Raw genomic sequence first — 18,778 nt, forward strand, 5'->3', positions numbered from 1 at the left:
CAACCCGAAAACATACTCGCAACTCCGAATACGCTACGCGTTTAAAGTCAGCGTAGATCCTACGCTCAGCGTCGGCCGTCCAAATAATCAATCTCTCATCTAGTCCGTCCATTTCATTAAAAACCCGTTTCGGGACCCGACCCGGTTCGATGAATTGCGGCGTCAGTTATACGCTACGCTGTATTCTCCTGTATATAAAAAAATAATCCGCCTCTCTCTAAACTCAGCTACTGAAAAAGAAAAAAATTTTAGACAAAGAAAGAGCAAAAGACAGAAAAATAACACGAAAACTAAGGTAATTTCTTCTCTCATTCTCTACTTCCTTCTTGGATTTGATTGGAATTTCTAGGGTTTAAGCATGGCATTTTATCTTTTTCCTGGATCTTATCTAAATTGGTGCGATTTTGTTCATAGGAAAAAAATGTTGCTCTCTGGATCGGGCGCAGCGTGGAATGCGAACCCTAACAAGTCTTATGTGGTATAACTTCATCCGTTGCATTGAAATTTCTAGGGTTTAAGCAAAGCCTTTGCTCTTTTTCCTGAATATTCTCGAATTTGTCGCGTTTTTGTTCTTATTATCCACAGGGGCCAGAATATTTTCTAAATTGTTGCATTTTTGTTGCTTAGCAAGTCTTATGAGGTATGATTTATCCGTTTCGTTGAAATTCTAGGGTTTAAGCAATTCCTTTGCTCTTTTATATCAATATTGTCTAATTTGTTGCGATCATGTGCTTTTTATCCCTAGAGGGTTGAGTTTACAGAAATAAATAGCCCTATGCGAGGTCACACAGCAGAAAATGTGAACCCTAACAAGTCTTTGAGGTATGATTTATCCTATTGGTCAAAATTTGTAGGGTTTAAGCAATTCCTTTGCTCCATTCTCTGAATATTGTCTAATTTGTTTCGATTTTGTACTTTTTATCCCTACAGGGCTGAGTTTACAGAAATAAGTTGTGCTTTCTTGGATAGGCGCAGTGGGGAATGTGAACCCTAACAAGTTTTATGAGGTATGATTTTGTAATTTATTCTGTTTGATACCTTATTATCTCTGTTTTAGGGATGTTTTGTGTTTTTTTAAGTAATTGTTGGCACCTAACATAAGGGTTTCCTGAAAAGATGTCAACTTGAAGGTTTGGTTTAGGTTCTAAGCTTTTGGGGCATAAGCATAACTGAAGTTAGGTTTGTGATTGTGGTCTAAGGCTGCATAGAGTATGGTTGGTTGAATTCTGTGCATCTAATTTTGTTATTTTTATCCGTAGAAGTTTGGTTGAATTTTCTGAATATTCGCTGTCACGTGTGATCCTTCTCCGCTTCCAAATAAACATCACCGACCTCCAATCCTTTATCAGGAATGAGTCGATCCTGAAGTATCACCCTAACCTTGATGCGGGCGATTGCAGTGGGTGCGGGCGATTGCAGTGGGTGCAACATCTGCCTCAAAGTAGGGAGCTACTGGACCATTTGCCTGTGCGGTCAAAAGATATCCTGCATGAGCTTAACTTTAAAAATATGACACTGTCCGGGATTGCAACGTGGTAAATGTGAACCCCAAACCTTACAAGTTTAAGATCTCTAGCCTTAGTTTCCGTCCCAAGGAAAATTACTTGATGGCTGCTTCTTGGGATAACCAGGTTTTTTAGGTTAATAGACCTTAATTTTATGAGTTCTGCAATAACTTTGATACCATACATCTGCTACCTGGATGTTATTATAGCTCTTCTGGTTTTGCTTTGAATGATCGGCAGGTTAGGTTCGGGAAATTATGACAGGCAACAGTGAGGCGAAGGCCGCCATACGCCATGACCAACTGGTATTCCTATATATTAGATGCTTAACCCATTTCCTCCCTTAAACTACCATGCAGTAACTGAAAAAATATTATTGCTAACAACTCATTTGTATGAATTAGGTTCTGTGCTCTACTTGGAAGGATGATGGCTCCAAGTGTTCACCGGAGGATGTGATGAGAATGTCAAAATGTGGCCCTTGATATGTGGTCGCCAGCCTATGTCATGCACCTGTCAATGAAGTTACTTGGATTGAACAGTTGAGTTACCTCGCCACAGGAAACTGTGATAAGTGAGGCAAGTGGAGATCGAGTTACTTGATTAGATTTTCAAAAATCACATCATTTGTTTTGTTCTCTTTTCCTAATTTATGTAAAATGCAAGTGCAACAGTATGATTTTAATTTTCATGGACTGCGATGACTGTTTATGGTAATTGTATTTTACATATTTCTGGTCGTGTCATTTTTTGGCATGTATTCATCCAATTGCCTTATCTAATTATAGCTTATGGGCCACCCGTATAAGGTTCTCTGACATTTTAAAGTTTAATTGATTGTTAACTGCTGCTGTTTCGAATTTTGGATTAAAACCTTTAACGTCTTTCCACATGAAGCTATGCGTAGTGGATACTTTGAGTATGATCTGGCCATTACATTGCTTATAGAGATGGTTGTATTTATGTACGTAATAGTAAGTAGCTCTTTCAGAAGTAACACTTGCATCTTTGTTTATTGCCATTCTTGGTAGTCTATGTTGTCTAAACTAACAATGGAAATGATTGGGGTTGGGGGTTTTGGACTAGGGAGGATTCTGCATCTGTCACTGAAGAATAAGGATGAGGTTGAACTGAGGCGAAGCATATTTGACATTTGTTAGGAAACTGCTAGGCTGAAAAGCGTTTAGATGCTGTGAGCGAACAATGTGTTTCAATCGACTAGAGGCTGTTTGCTATCAATGTATGTCAAGCAAAACCATCCCTTATCACTCCCCTTATATGGACCCTCCTGGAATGGCCTCCATTTTAACATTACTTTCTTGAAAATGCAAAATGCACGTAGACAAGCATATTTTAAATTTATACTCACGAGGTTAGAACCTAGATGCTTTTGAACTCATGTTTTGATTCCGTGTGGATTCTGGGCTGTAACAGTTTAGAAACCATATGATGCCCCAATGCAAAGTGGATTCAATTAGGTGTTAGATCTTTTTAACTAAGCCTCAAAACTATTACTTGAATCAGTAACCCTATTTGCTTTAAATATAGATACCATTTCTCAAATAATTTAGCAGCTGGCAAATTCCAAAAAAGATGGTGATAGAATTATTGAATAGTTCAAAATTTCAAATTCCTACTTTGTTGTAACCCATTGATTTTATATTCATTTAAACTTTGATAGCCTACAATATTATTCATTTTTCTTATATCTTATATGATTTTTTCATAATTTGTCTATTTATTTATCTACTCAATACCTTATTTTGGTTGTTGTATGCGCTTTGACAACATTTTGAACCTTTGAACGCTGCTGTCTTTTCACCTTCTTTGGGAATTTCTCTTAGTTTAGTAGGTGACACATCATCATAAGGATATTTTCTCATCATCCACTGGCTAATTCTATTGAAATTTATCTAAGTTAATCTTAGAGAAATTCCCAAAACAGGAAAGACTGAAACTTTGATCTGTACGGTTTAACTTACTGTTTGGATTCTAGCATGCCACTTAATTAACTCAAACTTTATGTTTTGGACATCACCCAATTCTGAGGGCTTGATTTGACAGTGGGAAACATCTTGATCACTGGATCATGGATGGGTGTACTGTAAATTCCTTTTTTGTTTGATAGGCTGGGCATCTTGCCCTCTTGGAAGAACTTTTTCTTTTCTTTATGTTCTTTCATGTATTCAGCAGCTCACAATGTTTACTATACGCGTCCATGGTCTATTTTACATGTCTTATGTTTTAGCATGTGTTAGTTTTCCAAATATCTAATAGCTCTATACGTATGGTGGTGTGTCTGCTTTGTTTGGTATCTAAATTTTTGGTAGGTAATCAAACTTTTGCAAAAGCTAGTTCTGATGGCCCATTCAAATTTTGGAATAATGCCGGCAGACAGAGGCTGAAGGTATGCGCGCCTATATGATTCTTTTGTTGTTGTTGTTGTTGACTCTACCCACTATTTGTTTTACCTTTATTCTTATTCACAAATGTAGTCTGGTATTATATGGTTATAGTGATTTATTTTTTCAAGCTGAAAGTTCTTTCCATTTTAGTTGTTTTAGTACTTATGGTAACTGCTTTCCTATTTGGCTTAAATTAGATAGATATAAATTATAATTGGAGTAAAGCTCTTGTAACCTTAAGTGGATAGGAGCTTGTTGTCCACCAGCTTTTTATCCAATAATTTTGCTTTGAGATTTATGCTAGTATGTGTCACAAATCAATGCACACATCTCAAAAATAGCTTTGATGACTAGCAAGGATCTCAAATCAAAAACTAAAGGCTGAAAAAGGTGGCGGACGAGAGCTCCTATCCACTTAAATTTATTCTAGCTTTACTTGACGTAATTGTATATTGTAGTATCATTTAAACAGTTTTGAGCATTCTCACATGATGATGTGATCCTAAGTGTCTTCTCTACCTGGGGTCTATATGTTATGACTAAGATGTACAAATGTGAATTAGCATCCCCTGAAGTTTAAGTCAGCAAAAATTTTAAGGCAGGTCACTAATCTGCAGGACTATTTTCATTACTAGGATAGTTTGTCCACCTTCCTATGGGCAATGTTAGAATAGTTGTGGGCAATGGCCATAAATTAATATCCTTACTGATATGGAATTTTTAGATTGAAGCTCAATGTATTAATTGTTTTTTTAGTATAAAATTAGTACTCATATTGAAAATATTGTCTAATTTTGGCATCTTTTTAAAAATTTGCCACCTTTTTGGAGCCTATGCCACAATGATGATGAAATTGGTAAATTGCATATCGAAGAGTCACTTGTGGTACCTGTATTTGGTGATGGAAATTAAGTTCGGTCAGGCCACATCTTTATAGGGAAATTGTGAGGTCCAACCTTGTAGTCCATATTCAATCAACATGATTATATAGATAAATTATCTGAACCAGCTACCATAACTCATTTTGAGGCAAACTTCATAGTTAGAAAGGATCAAAACTACCAGGATTGCACTATGGATGAAATGCATTTAAATGACACTGTCTAAGTTGTCTAACCATTATACACTTCTCTTTTCTGCTAAGAATGCTGCAGTTATTACTTGTTGCCTAGATGCCATAAAAGTTTAAACAGTGGCATTATCACATGAATAGCATTATCATCATACCCACTGCCACTTTATGCACTTACATATGAAAGCAATTGTGTATTTAGAAGTAATGATCGGGTCATTTGGGTTAAAATGGGGGAAGGGGCGGTGCACATGCACATACACAAGGTTATAGTTGATCCATGTATTAGATGGATTTGACCCATTTGTAACCCTGATTACCCCCACAAAAAAAAATGGCCTGAAATACAACATCAAGCCTGGTTAAAATGGTTGAATGTGCATCCTGTCGGAATCATGGGCATTGTGTCCGGCTACCTTTATTTTCAGTAAAATCTTAAAAATGATTTGTGTAACAAATTTTAATCAAGAAGGTAATACTTTCTTTTACTTCCAAACAAGGTGCTAGGGGCAGATAGCTCTTATTCGTACATTTACAAGGCCATCTCACAGCTCATGATTACGGGATAGCATATACTACTGGTGTATGAGAATTAATGTGATACTTAAGACCTAGGAGATATATAAAAAAGAAACAAATGATAATTGTGGCAGCAACAGGCAGCGATAAAGTTTCTTTCCTATCCACAAAGTTAGTGAAAGAGATGCCTTATCTATCGAGGCTTCATATTCAGTGAAGGCTGAGATTGAAAACTCAGATGTGTTCACTCTTTCAGGTTTGATGTTTGGTATGTTTTCTGGAATAGGTTGTTATGATTGATACGGTGAAGTAGGTGATGGGATCGGTTGACTGTGACTTATGCTGGTGAAGTAGTTTGCCAATAAACTGAACAAAAATTAGGTTGATAAGAGATGCACTAAGTCAGGTAGCTTCATGGCTTGTTCAAGCCAAGCGGCACCTGAAATGGGTTGGGTCATATTCACTAAAGCCTGGTCAATTTGCGGATTTTTTAATTCAATAAACATTCAATCCAGAAGTATTTTATAATTTCAATTTACAAGCTTTATATTCATCGAAATCCCTTGAATGCCATAGGCTGCATTTATGATACTGTAGAGGTAAAATAAAAAGTCAACTGTAGCACGTGACAAAATTTCTTTTTTTGTTTCAGTACGTAGATTTTAATAAATATTGTAACTTTCATGTATTCTATATGATGTATAATTTTAGAAAAATAATTATAGACCATCGTATGGTAGAGCAGAGAATTAAAGAATTTATTACAGTGTTTGTTTATTCTTTGAGTGCACTTTACCTGAAGTGAGTACACAAGCACATGCACATGGGGTAACTCTATGTTCGTGCATGCTCATGCGAGCATGTTGAGTTTATTGGTTAGCATTGGAAAGAATACTAGGTTATGCAAGAACATATTTAATTTCTGGTAGTGCACAATGGAAGTTTAAAAAGTGCTAGTAATATTATACTATATATATATAATATCATATTTAACTTTTTAGTTATGTAGAATATGTTTAAGAATAAGGTGTTGCTTTTGAATTTCTTAGACACCCCGGATAATCTTGTCGTAAATTTTCTTTCCAGAGTATAGATTTATAACTATTTAAACTGTAATTTGGTTCAAATTCTGTAATGTTCTTGTAGAAATTAAATAAATTAGCACTATATTATTTGTAATCAACCCATCATAACTACATCGTAATGTTCTTGTAGAAATTAAATAAATTAGCACTATATTATTTGTAATCAACCCATCATAACTACATCTAGAAGTTACATTTTATGCTCGAATAACTTTTTACATTCATCTATTTCTTTGTTGTTGTTCTTCTTCTTCTTCTTCTTTTAATTTTTATTTTTAGTTTTATTTTTATTTTTATTTTTTTGGATTAATGTTTCTGGGTAAGTTAGAACCTGCTTTTGATTGTACTTATGAAATCTCTTATTCCATCAAAATGCATCCTCTTTTAGAAATTTGGAGTTTTCTTTCCCATTCAAGTGCAAGGTCGCTGATTGTTCTTTTTGCTAGTAGATATCTGCTATAATTGCATTTGTTGCATAAAACAGTTCGCTTTTGATTTATATAGTTGTTGCTTATTGATTAAAATAAAATGCAGATTTAATTACTACTTTCTTCATTATATTGATTTTATGCCTAATTTTGGCATAGCTTGACAAGATTTTACATAGTTAATATGAAATTTCTCTTTGACCGTTTGCCAATAGAATCATAGGATGGTTCTGAGTTTCCTTCCTTTCTTCTTTTCGTTTTCAGACTGGCTAGATGTTGTCTTGTCACCCGATCCCTGGCAGCACCTTTAGCAATGACGGATCGATTTTTGCCTATGCGGTAAGTTTTACCTCATTTAGTTTTGAAACTCATACATGATAAGCCTGAACAAAGTTTATTGTTTTTGTTGTTTTAAAAATGGGTTTTGGTTGGAATTTCCTCAGTACCTTCTCTCACTTTTCTTTGTCATTTTTCCTTATTTTTTTTCACTTCGTTTTTCCTGTATTCTTGTCATTAATTTCTGCTAATACATTTATTCACAAACTGCCTCTTTCAGAACTGTCAAATCCAGTAATGCCTATGTTTCAATCATGCTCTCATATTTTCATGGTCATCTCGGACTATGACTTGTGTTTGCTGCATCCTGCAATATCTTTTTATTTTGAGTACATTCGATGGAACTTCTTCAGCTTCCATAACACATTTTGGTTCTTATGATTATGAACTTCATTGTCTGGTTGAGTTCTTGTAACGCTTGGAATCATATTGTTGTAAGTTATGGTGCCTCAAATGACTTGAACTAGAAGTCTACATCATTCTTGAAGAGTTGAAGATAACATTAGTTAAGGCTTGAGAGCAATGGTTTTAGAATGAAAGAAGTCTGTGCTAAAGTTGTCATTTTGTGTTATACTGTTATTTAAAGAGAAGTTGGATTAAGCACCTTCTTTTGAATTAGATACAGGACCACAGTCACGGTCCCTGCTCTTTTGGGCAATGGACCTGCATCATCTCATGAAACAAAGCCGATAAAAGCATAGGTTATTTGAAGAGATGCAATTTCATGAACCGAGGCAGAAACGATGAACAAAATATACATGATTCTTCATATACATCATGCATGTAATTGTTTTCTTTCTGGTAATGCGTTTCTTCCTTGTGGAAAATGGGGCAGGGATTATATACAATGAGACCGTAGACCATTGGATATTGATGGAGGAAATAACGATGCAGATGTGGGACTCTTCAAGTAAAGTATAATATCGACTTGAATTCCATTTTCTCAAACTAGAGTAAGGTAGCTAAGTCAAATATGCATTAGAGAGTCGAATATGCAAGATAGCCAATAGGAAAAGGTGATCTGAATAATCTCTGTAGTAGTTCCATGAACAATACCTTGCGGGATTAGATCCGTGATACGAAAACCAAAATCAGAATGAGGAAGGAAAAGATATCGTGATGTAAGTCAATGATTTCTCCATCAATGACGCTCTTTTCCCACTACCTTAACGAAATTTTTTCCCATTTTTGTTAAATACTACCATTATATACGAGACTTTGTTCTCTCACTTTGCTCTACGGAAATTTGTGAGGTTGGCTTAAGAATTGTAGCTTTGGAATATCTTGTTTGCTATGTTTGCTTGCTTACTTGCTTGTTTGTTTTTATATCTTATTTTGATTGTTTTATGTGAACCCTCAAAATTTTGGCCGGTTCGGTCGGTTCAAACCGAACAAACCGACCGAACTGGCCGAAATTTGATAGTTCGGTTCGGTTTTAACTAGAGTTCGGTTCGGATCGGGTTGAAGTTTTTTCAACCTGAATCGCATGAACCGACCGAATCATATTACAGATTCTAATTACTATCCGCATCCGCTTAAACCCGACCCACTATAGTTCATATAGAGTTGCTTTGCTGCAGCTTGATATTTTTTTTCCTCATGCGACCTAATAGCAATGAAATACCCCAACAATGGTGTTCTCTCCAATTCTAGGGCTTTTCATCATCTCTAGTTCTCTACCTCTTTCTATTATCTATTCGCTTCTTCTACTTTGGATCAATTCACTTTGGAGATAAGAAACTTAAGCCATAATATTGATTCTAATCTTTTCTTAATTTTTATCATCGATTGATACACATAATGCAAGAGAATCTTTGGATCAGACTTCTCTTTAGATCAAACTTAAAATTTTATAGAAACTATCTCAACATCCAAATTATTACATATATTTTATTTACTTTGTCTATCAGATTGAGATCACTATAATTATTTATGTAAGCTTTCTCTAAAAGTTTATGTAAGCTTTGGCATGAATAAGATTTTGATTTCTACATCTAATATTCAGTAGCATTTGATAGTTTATGAATTTTAATAAATTGAAGTGTAAGAGACTTTTTTCTTCGTCAACAGATTAGAGGTGAAATTGAATTTGAACATAACATTTTTATACCCAAGGGAAAACTAAACAAGCCGACCCGAACCGACTTGAATTGATTTGATTCGGTTTTGAATGATAGGCAGTTCGGTTCGGTTTGGCCAAATTTGACTAAAAACTGAACCGACCGACCGATTGCACAACCCTACTTAAAAGATAGATTAAGAGCGAAAATAGTCGGATCTTCAAATTCCTATGTTGTATCCCCTGGGCCATGAACACAGGGTTCCAGTCTTGGCTTGACCTGTGGCCAAAAATATTGGTCATCACTTCCCACGGGATTTAATTCGTATATGTGCAATAGGGATAATTGCATATACATCCCTCTATTCTAAGATGTATAGCTAATTAAACCTCCCAAAACTATTTGTTGGCACTTCCATCATAAAAAGTTACGAGAACTTTCTTTTTCCTTCCTCAATTAAGAGCGCAATTTAGTCTTTTTTTAAAACCTGTGGACAAAAGGTAAAGTTGTCGCAAAATTACCCACAGGAAACATCCATTGTTTGCCTTGATTCGAACTTGTTGGAATTCTTCATCATTTTGTTGTGCAAGTTCAAATGCCTCCGGCCACCCTGGGGCTTTATAGTTTACCACTAAACAATGAGGCTTTTCTTAGATACAACCGGATAAACCCACCACTTGTTTGGAACTTTGGATTAAATATTAGTTCATCATAGGAATCACCCACTACTAATAAGAAATGAAGAAAGTCAAAATATTAATGTTGTAATAAAAAACAGAGAAAGTGAAGCTACAAAATTATTATTAATAGTATCCAAGACTTGGAAAATCATTTCAAATTCTGAAATGTTCATTTTCACATCATATGATAATCGATAAAATATTTTTCACAACATATGATTCTTCCCCTCTTTTGAAACCAATAATGAATTTGGATTCTTCTTGTTATGGGAAAAGGTGACTTTATTTTATTATGGGTCGGTCCTTTCTATTATATAGATGAGTAGATAGTTCAATATTACAAGTGTACCCAATATGGGATTAAGACAGTTAACAAAATAAAGCTTGTTACAAAGTGCAACAAACAACGGTCGTTGTTGATGTTAAGTGATTACACAGTCAATTATATCCGTGGTTGGATTGGGGGTGAAGTTGATGAGGGGCCGCTTCATTCCTCGAATATCTAGTTCTGAGTTGAGTGACTGAAGTCTACACATATAGAAACCCGTAAGAGGACGGGGACTGGTTCTCCAGTTCCTCCGACGATCAAGTCAGCTGGTGAACTTGAGTGGGGAAAGTGAAGAACTGTGAGTTCTTGTGTGTGTAGTATATTTTGCAGATCTATCTTAGAAGATCAGATTTGAGAATCCTTTTCAGAAGAAGCTTTCTGTTAGAATAGTACATCGTATTTATACTGATGGTATAAGGATAGAATCGTCATTGTAGCTAAGCACAAGATGACGGTGAAGAAGTATGGGCTGACGACTGGTGGAGAGATCATCTCAGCATTAAATGCTAAGCGATTTGAGGCATGGTGGCACCAACATGGTCTGATGAGTCATGAAGGCTATCGGGGTTAGAGGTATGATGGCGCCTGCCAAGTATTAAATGCGATGTCGACGTTGTGTCAGCGGGAGAGGCTCGATGCTGAAGTCCTCTAGCTTCGCTGAAAAGTTACGCCTTTCAAGTCGTTGTGGGGCGTCGAATAGCAGGTCGAGAGGGCTCGTTGCGAGTCGTCTTTGACAAGAGGGCCGACTAGTACCGCATTTCGAGTCGACATGAAGGAATGTCGACTTGACAAGTCGGCTAAGTTGGAACCCTTGTTGGTCTTGGCCGCCAATTTAATTAGGGCATTGCTTGCAGAAGTATATCTGTCTGTTGTTGGCAAAGAGTTACACTTTGGCGATTGAAAACACTATAACAGTCGTGATAAAGCTTTTGTAAGTATGTCAGCAATCAGATCAATTGATCAACATGTAGGGTAACAATCTTCTTAGATAACACCATATCACGAATAAAATAACAGTGCACCTCAATATGCGTTGTGTGCTCATGAAAATCCAATTTACTTGCAATGTAGATAGCTGCTTAATCGTCACAGTAGAGCCTCATAGGTATCGAGAGAACAATACCCATATCTTGCAGTAGGGAGCGAATCTAAGTCATCTCGCTGGCGGCATAAGCCATAGCTTTGTACTCGGCCTCGGCACTGGGGAGAGCAACAACTGTCTGTTTCTTACTGCGCCAAGTGACTAAATTACCTCCAACAAAAGTGCAGTAACTACTAATAAAATGTTGATCAAGAGGATCACCTGCCCAGTCAGCACTAGAGTAGCCTACAATATCCAAATTGTTGGAATCACGATAAAAAAAATCATTTTCTTGGTGCACTTGTCAGGTATCAGAGTACCTGACAAGCTACAAACTAGTGTAACTAATAACTAGTATGATCTGGGAGAGCTTCGCCCAAATTTTGGCCTAGTCTAATATGATGGCCCATAGGGGTCGGAACAGGCCTCACATGAAGCGTATCGATGTACACCATCTAGACGATGCACAACAAAGTTCACATTCAATTGCCGTAAGGGACGGACTGACATCTATCCGTGAACTCGTTGAACTTCCACTCGGTAAGTATAATTTTCATATTGTCTTATTCTCTGTCTAATTATATAATATAGCTAGTGCAACAATTTGATTTTGGTTTCATGGACAAGAATGACTATTTATGGGAATAGGGTATTACATTCTTTCAGCTTGTGTCTCTTTTTTGCATGTTTTTATGCAATAGGCAAACATGCGAGTAGATAAAATGTTCTAAGTTTAAATTCATGGGCAAGAACCTAGATGCTTTTGAAACTGTGTTGATCATGTGTGGATTCTTAGCTAACATTTTAGAAACCGTATGACGCACTGATATAAAGTGGATTAAAGTAGGTGTGAGATCTTCTTATTTAAACATCAACACCAATATTTAAATTAGTTACTCGAGATTTTTGCTTCGAATCTGAATATCGTTCTTGAAAAAGTTACCTAACTGACAATGTCGCATCAGGCTCGAGATTTTTGCTTCGAATCTGAATATCGTTCTTGAAAAAGTTACCTAACTGACAATGTCGCATCAGGCAGTTTGACCCAAAAAAGATGGTTATTGTAGTGTTATCAATGCGCGATGCAGGGCGTAAAGTCCCATTACGCGCAGATGCACGAGGCACGATGCGATGTGTGTTCTCGAGTGAAGTGAGGCACACATCACATGCATAATTTTTTCAAATTAGATAATCACGAATGGAAGAACATGATTGTGAATTTTCACATAAAAACTATGTCAAGATAAGTAATGTCTAATACCTAATCACAATGTGAGGTCGTAATTCATAATATTAACACACCCAACATGGTAGTAAAGTTCACAATTTTTCAAATCAAGACTAATATCGAGGCAAAAATCAAATAGTAAACAAGAATGAGTTAGGATTCTCAATCGAGCTACTGAAATGGTGTAATGGATGTATTTTCTTTTTGGGATATGAGTTATCAGGTATACAAACCCGATTGAAATGTTAAAGAATAAAATATATGAGGTTATACATTGCAAGTGTACTGCGAAGTTCCCTCGCGCATGGCACAAAAAGGCCTTGTCGCTTCAGATGCGTGTGTTTTGTCATTGCTTCGCATCATAGGGCGCATGAGGTGAAATGAGGCGTCCACCTTTGATAACACCGGGTTTTTGAATTATTAGATAGTTCAAAGTCCCACTTATTGTACCCTAATAATTATATGTTCGTTTTAACTTTAATTGCCTACAATATCATGCCACCTTTCGTATATATTTTTGTTAGGAATCGAATCTCCTACAAATAAGCGAGAAAGCAAGAAAGAAAAAACAATCACAAAAGACAGAGATTTTTACGTAGTATGGCAATTTGCCTACGTCCACCGCCGCACTAGAGTTTCTTTCTTTCTTTCTTCCTGTTAAAAATTAATGTTACTAGAGAGAGCATCCATATATATAGATAGAGACTAGGGCTATATGCTACATCTAGAATTACATATTTGCCCTTCTACATAACATATAACTTTCCAGACACCATAACAATAATACCGTTATAAATTGTTCATAATTTATTCATTTATTTTTATATCTTATTTTGATTGTTTTATGTGAACCCTCAACATTTTGAACCTCTTCACTCTGTTGTTTTTTTTTTCACCACAGGTATTAGGTCATAATGATAGTTTCTCGTCGTCTGTTTGCCCTAATTGGATTAAAATTTATCCTAGTTAATCTTGGTGGATTCCCAAAACTGGAAACACTTAAACTTTGATAGACTGGGTGTTTTGGCCTTCGTGGGATAACCTTATCTTTTTTCTTTAAGTTCTTTCATGTACCCATCAGTTCATAGTTTTGAGTATATACTACGTCTATTTTACATGTCTTACATTCTAGCATGTCTTAATTTACTGATGTACATAGTTCTATAGCGACAGGGCGTCCCTGCTATATTTCATGTTTAGCATCTCAATGTTGTGTTTTTTGCTAGGCACATCATACTTCTGCAACTCTAATGAGACATCATTTCTTGGACTAATGACAACAAATATAGGCCGAAGGTACGCTTGCCTACACGCTCCGGTTTTGTTGTTGACTGAAAACACTATTTGGTTTTCCTTTCTTATGCACCAATGTATTCCAATTGTTATATTGTTATAGTGATTTTTTAATGTTTTCCAAGCTGAACGGTATTTTCATTTTATTATTTTGTAATCCATGTTCAACATGATTGTATAGCCAGATTTTACCTTAACCAACTACCATTAACCCATTTTGAGGCAAAATTCATATTTAAAATGGGATCAAAACTGTTAGGATTGCACATGGCTGAAGTGTATTTAAATGATGCGGTCTAACCACTAAACAACTTCTATTTTGCCTAAGAATTCTACGTTTGTTGCTTATTGCCTATATGTACTCAAGTTTAAACAGTGGCATTGTCACATGAGTAGCATAATCATTATACCCACTACTACTTTGTGCACTTACATATGGCAGAAATTCTACACACACGCACGCACACACATAAGTAACAATTGGTCATTTGGGTTAAAAAAGGGACAGGGCCTTGCACATACACAAACGATTATACTTAACCCATCTATTAGATGGTTTTGAGACCCATGTGGATCCAAACCTGGCCACCCCCACAAAAAGGAGGGAAAACGAAGAAGAAGAGATGACGACCTGATATACATGCTCAAACCCGACAACAGCCTAAATACCATTAATAAAGTCACTAATTTTCCTAGTTTGTGCGATTGCTTTCTCACTCCCAACATCAAACACGTGAAACGCATGCCCCTCTCCTTCAGTCTCAAACACCTCCCCCTCCCCTTCCCATCCGCTCTCCATCAGCCTCTCACAATAACTCCTCCCTCCCTTCCTCAAAAAGTCCTTCTCTCCCAAACAAACCAGCACTCTTCTACACCCCAACCCCCTCAAAGTCGGCGCCATCTGGGCCATCGGATTTATCCGATGATCATCAAGCCCTGTCGTCGAAGGACACGTCAAAGTCGGCGCCATCTGGGCCATCGGATTTATCCGATGATCATCAAGCCCTGTCGTCGAAGGACACGTCATCCTCCACATCTTCTCCATATCCTCAGTAGAATTACTCTTCTTTCCCTCCAAGAAGTACGGATGTATTATAACTGATCCTTCGATCTCCACCCCGTCACCGACCCGTTCCGTTCCTGCTCTCATCGCCACATTATGCGCTATATTTCCTCCAGCACTATCTCCCGCCAAAAACAGCCTGTCAAAATCTGCGTGGGCTGAGAGCCAATCATCCGGGCCTTCTCCGTTTACATGGGCTACAGCCCATTTTAGAGCTTCCCACGAGTCGTCGTATGCTGCAGGGATTGGGTGCTCAGGCGCGAGCCTGTAGCCGACCGAGACGAGCACAACGTTGAGTTGAGCAACGAGAGGGTTGAGATAGTTGTGTGTAAATGAACTGAACGCTGATCCGAGACAAAAGGCTCCGCCGTGATAGTAAATGATAAGGGGGAGTCTTGAACTCGGGGAATGAGCGAGGTTTGGGAGGTAGATTCGAGCCGAAAGAGATGTTTGTGGATTGATTGTCGTGTCTTTTGATGAAACTCGGGTTTCTGGGTCGATGGAAGGCTGGACGAAATCAGAAGGTATTAGACGTTGAATTAGGCCGCTTTTGTAGATTCTGATGAATCTTGAATCGAATTCGATTTCATCGATGGAAGCCATTGATGACAGTGAAGATCAGATGATTTCTTGATTTTTTTAGGAAATTAGTAGTGTTATATACAGTATTATATAAGTCGAGATCAAGTGGTTAATCCTTAAAAATGAAGCGAATGCAATAGTCAGGGGGTTTGTTGGCTAGTTCCTTTCAGTTGGTAGCAAGTGTTAGGTGCTTAGCCTGCATCCTAAATGTAAACACCAATAAACTTCTACCATTATTAGATGTATTAGGTGAAAGTCCTCAACGAAGGAAAATTTGCAATTTTTTTTTAATTCAATCAACTAGAACAAAAAGTTTTTTATTTGGAAATTCTTTTAAATGATTTCTTATAATGGGTTTCTGATGAAAAAGATTTCTGGATGTTTTTTTAAATTTTTAATTTTCTTTAACTGTTGATCCTCGTAGTGTAATTAATTCTTTAAGAGTATGAAATAATGATAAGATGGGCGTTGGAATATTCAATCTGAGAGGCATCTAACTAGTATTCTGTTCTTCCAATATCTGGAATTGCTGTCTGGCTATCGATGTTATCCAGCTTTCATACGCAACTGATGTTAGAAAATCGATTTGGGACTCTTCATTCTCTCCCAAATCATATTATGAAAGTCCTTGTTGATGGTGCCTTGAGATTTGACTGTAATAATATTTGGAAAATTCCCATTCCCCTTGAAGTCAATATTCTCTTTTGGTTGGCTGTGAAAACTAATTAAACTCAATACTAGAAACGTTCTTAGTACGAGAGGAATGTCTGTTGACACAGTTTGTTGCTTGTGTGAAACAGAGAATGAGACTCACTCTCATATATTTTTACATTGTAGATGCATCGTATCTATTTGGGGCTTTTCCAGTACAAACTTGGTATCGCTACTATCGTTCAAGGGGATACTCTGAAGCAGTAATGGCTTGATTGGGAGTTGATGACTGGTCATGAAACCAAGATGCAACGACATGTTTACATATGGTTGTTCTCCATTGGAAAGATATCTCTTGACCTCCTTAATGAAATTGTGCACTTAGCATCATTTTGGATAGGTGCTTCGGCTCTGGCAAAAATATTATGCAGAGAGGCACACGAGGAGGCAGATGGCGGCCATCGCTAGCCGGAGAGGGGGACCTTATTTTGTGCCCAATTGCCCTCGACTGACTTCTTCGCTGCGAATGCTAAAGTTTGTTCTTTCGTTGCCTGGGATCCTTATTTTGGTTATGTGCACTTAGCTATTATTTTGTTCCTGTCATACAGGACGTTAAACTGATTAATTTCGTATCCTTGGTTGGGGGGTATGATTTATATTTGTATTAGCCACATTTCGGGTAATGTAGCAGGCTGGGGCTCTTTTGATGCCAAAGAATTCTCGTTTCAAACCTTTGTCGAGCGGAAGCTGAGTTTTATTTATGTATAAGGCTGCTGCATAGAAACTCTGGCAGGCTGGAAATTTTAGACTTGAGAGAGAACTGGCGTCTAGAGTCCAATGTTTGACTAAGGGTTAATTTTCAGAAAACCCCCTTAACTTTGGTGGTTTTGGAGTTAAACCTCTTAGCTATTTTAATTCTACAACCCCCTGCACTTTGAGGGGTTTTGCACATAACCTCCTGACGACCTGAACTTCTTTTATTCCCGGAAACTGACAGTAATCTACTACGTCACTTGATGAGCACATAACTAAACAAGATGAAAATATTCGCTAGCCGTAAGAAATTAGCGGAAATACATAATAAAAACAACTTCTAAATGGTTTTATTGTTTGCTCACTCCAAAAATTTGTTCTCACTTCAGCTTGTATGGAAAACCAAAAAAAACTATTTTTAATTACACAAGTTGATCGCATGGCATAATGTTATCTACTCCTCTATACAAATGAGAGAACTCAATATTCAACATTTATGTTACAGTAGCACTTACTGTAGTACTATTACTATAGCGGCATGAAAACTGAGCACTATAGATTTTTTTGAGAAATATTACTGTAGAGAATACTGTAGCACAGGGAGGATAATATAGCAATTCAAAAATTCAAAAAAAACATAATATAGCAATTCAAAATTTCAAAAAAATTACTGTAGCAGAGAGAATGAAGTGACTCAAGAAATCAAAGCTAATATCCCGGAGCCTCCATTATAGCCTAGTTACGGAACTCGATAAGAATCTAATATATTATGTAAGGAAAATGACTTAAGGACCCAAAATATGGGACCAATGGAGGGGACATGTGAGGTGTCCCTTTCCTATTGCATAATGAGTTGGCATGACCAACTCATTATGCAATAGGGAGGGGACACCTCACCTGTCCCCTCCCTTGGTCCCATATTTTGGGTCCCCTTAGCAGCACTCCTTATGTAATTATTATGATTGAAGAGAAAATTGCGAGTCTTTATAAGCCATAACGGCTAGGTGTTCCGGAGCAAGATAACAGTCTACAGACAACGACTATATTAGCTTTCGCAACGAAGGAGCCGAGGTTGTTGTCGAGACGAGGAACATGATTGTTTTTTCTGATGAAGAAAGAAGCCTACTGATTGAGCAAATTCTAAAAAACTGGATTATGTAGAACTTTGTTTATTTATTTATTTTGAATGGCAGCCATAATGAAGGAAAATCAGCAAAGATCAAACTGCTGGAACAATGAAAGTGAGGAAAGCTCCTACTGCTTATAGCATGAACCCGGCTCTAATGACACCTCTCGACCTAATCCAAATTCACTCAGTGGTGCAGCGGCAACCCCTCTCTCATTCAGCAAGCACCTGAAGCGATCCAATCTTCCTCTGACTAACTCCGGATGCGTTGCCAGCTTTTCCAATGGAGTCCACATCCGTTCTGGATGACACAATAATGCTCAGTGTCAGTTTTTTTTTTCACGTGAGTTATACAATGAAAAATCAGCAGACGTTGAAAAATAAACAACTAAGAACTTCAATTATTGCATGCTAACTTCTGGGACCTTTACTTCTCGTATGAGTTAGGACATTTCCTTCTTGTATGATTATTTAATATTTCGTACGGGGCTGTTTGGAGATTTCCAAAGGAAAAAGGAAACCATATTTGGCAATGAAACACATTTTTGGTGGTGGGAGTTTTTCAAAAAAACTATGTTTTCCT

General features: G+C 37.1%; 1 protein-coding gene and 1 long non-coding RNA gene across 6 annotated transcripts; one reads left to right on the forward strand and one right to left on the reverse strand.

Moving 5' to 3' along the window:
• Positions 210–17,048, forward strand: LOC109832875. 4 transcript variants are annotated; one of them, XR_002245022.1, is made up of 12 exons: positions 210–295; positions 415–478; positions 586–640; positions 746–822; positions 931–1,007; positions 1,350–1,535; positions 1,746–1,810; positions 1,910–2,046; positions 3,836–3,912; positions 7,279–7,353; positions 13,954–14,023; positions 16,503–17,048. It is a non-coding gene; the product is annotated as an uncharacterized LOC109832875 (long non-coding RNA). The 4 variants fall into 4 exon arrangements; XR_002245023.1 differs by having other exon boundaries at positions 1,401–1,541; XR_002245021.1 differs by having other exon boundaries at positions 1,401–1,535.
• On the reverse strand, positions 14,668–15,913 carry LOC109832870 (probable carboxylesterase 1). Of its 2 annotated transcripts, none has more exons than XM_020400338.1 (2): positions 15,038–15,913; positions 14,668–14,968 (listed from the first exon to the last, which is right to left on the reverse strand). In XM_020400338.1, the coding sequence occupies exons 1-2, from the start codon at positions 15,684–15,686 to the stop codon at positions 14,682–14,684; spliced, it is 936 nt and encodes a 311-aa protein (XP_020255927.1). In that variant the 5' UTR covers positions 15,687–15,913; the 3' UTR covers positions 14,668–14,681. The 2 variants fall into 2 exon arrangements, with proteins under 2 accessions (XP_020255927.1, XP_020255928.1); XM_020400339.1 differs by having other exon boundaries at positions 14,668–14,904; positions 14,974–15,912.

This window comes from Asparagus officinalis, chromosome 3 (genome assembly GCF_001876935.1).
Source record: "Asparagus officinalis chromosome 3, Aspof.V1, whole genome shotgun sequence".
NCBI lineage: Eukaryota > Viridiplantae > Streptophyta > Magnoliopsida > Asparagales > Asparagaceae > Asparagus > Asparagus officinalis.

Excerpts from the sequence above, each read along its gene's own strand:
- LOC109832870 (XM_020400338.1), bottom strand. The coding sequence starts at position 15,686 with ATGGCTTCCATCGATGAAATCGAATTCGATTCAAGATTCATCAGAATC. Across the intron at positions 14,969-15,037 it reads GATGTGGAGGATGACGTGTC|CTTCGACGACAGGGCTTGAT; the intron begins CTTCGACGACAG and ends CTTTGACGTGTC.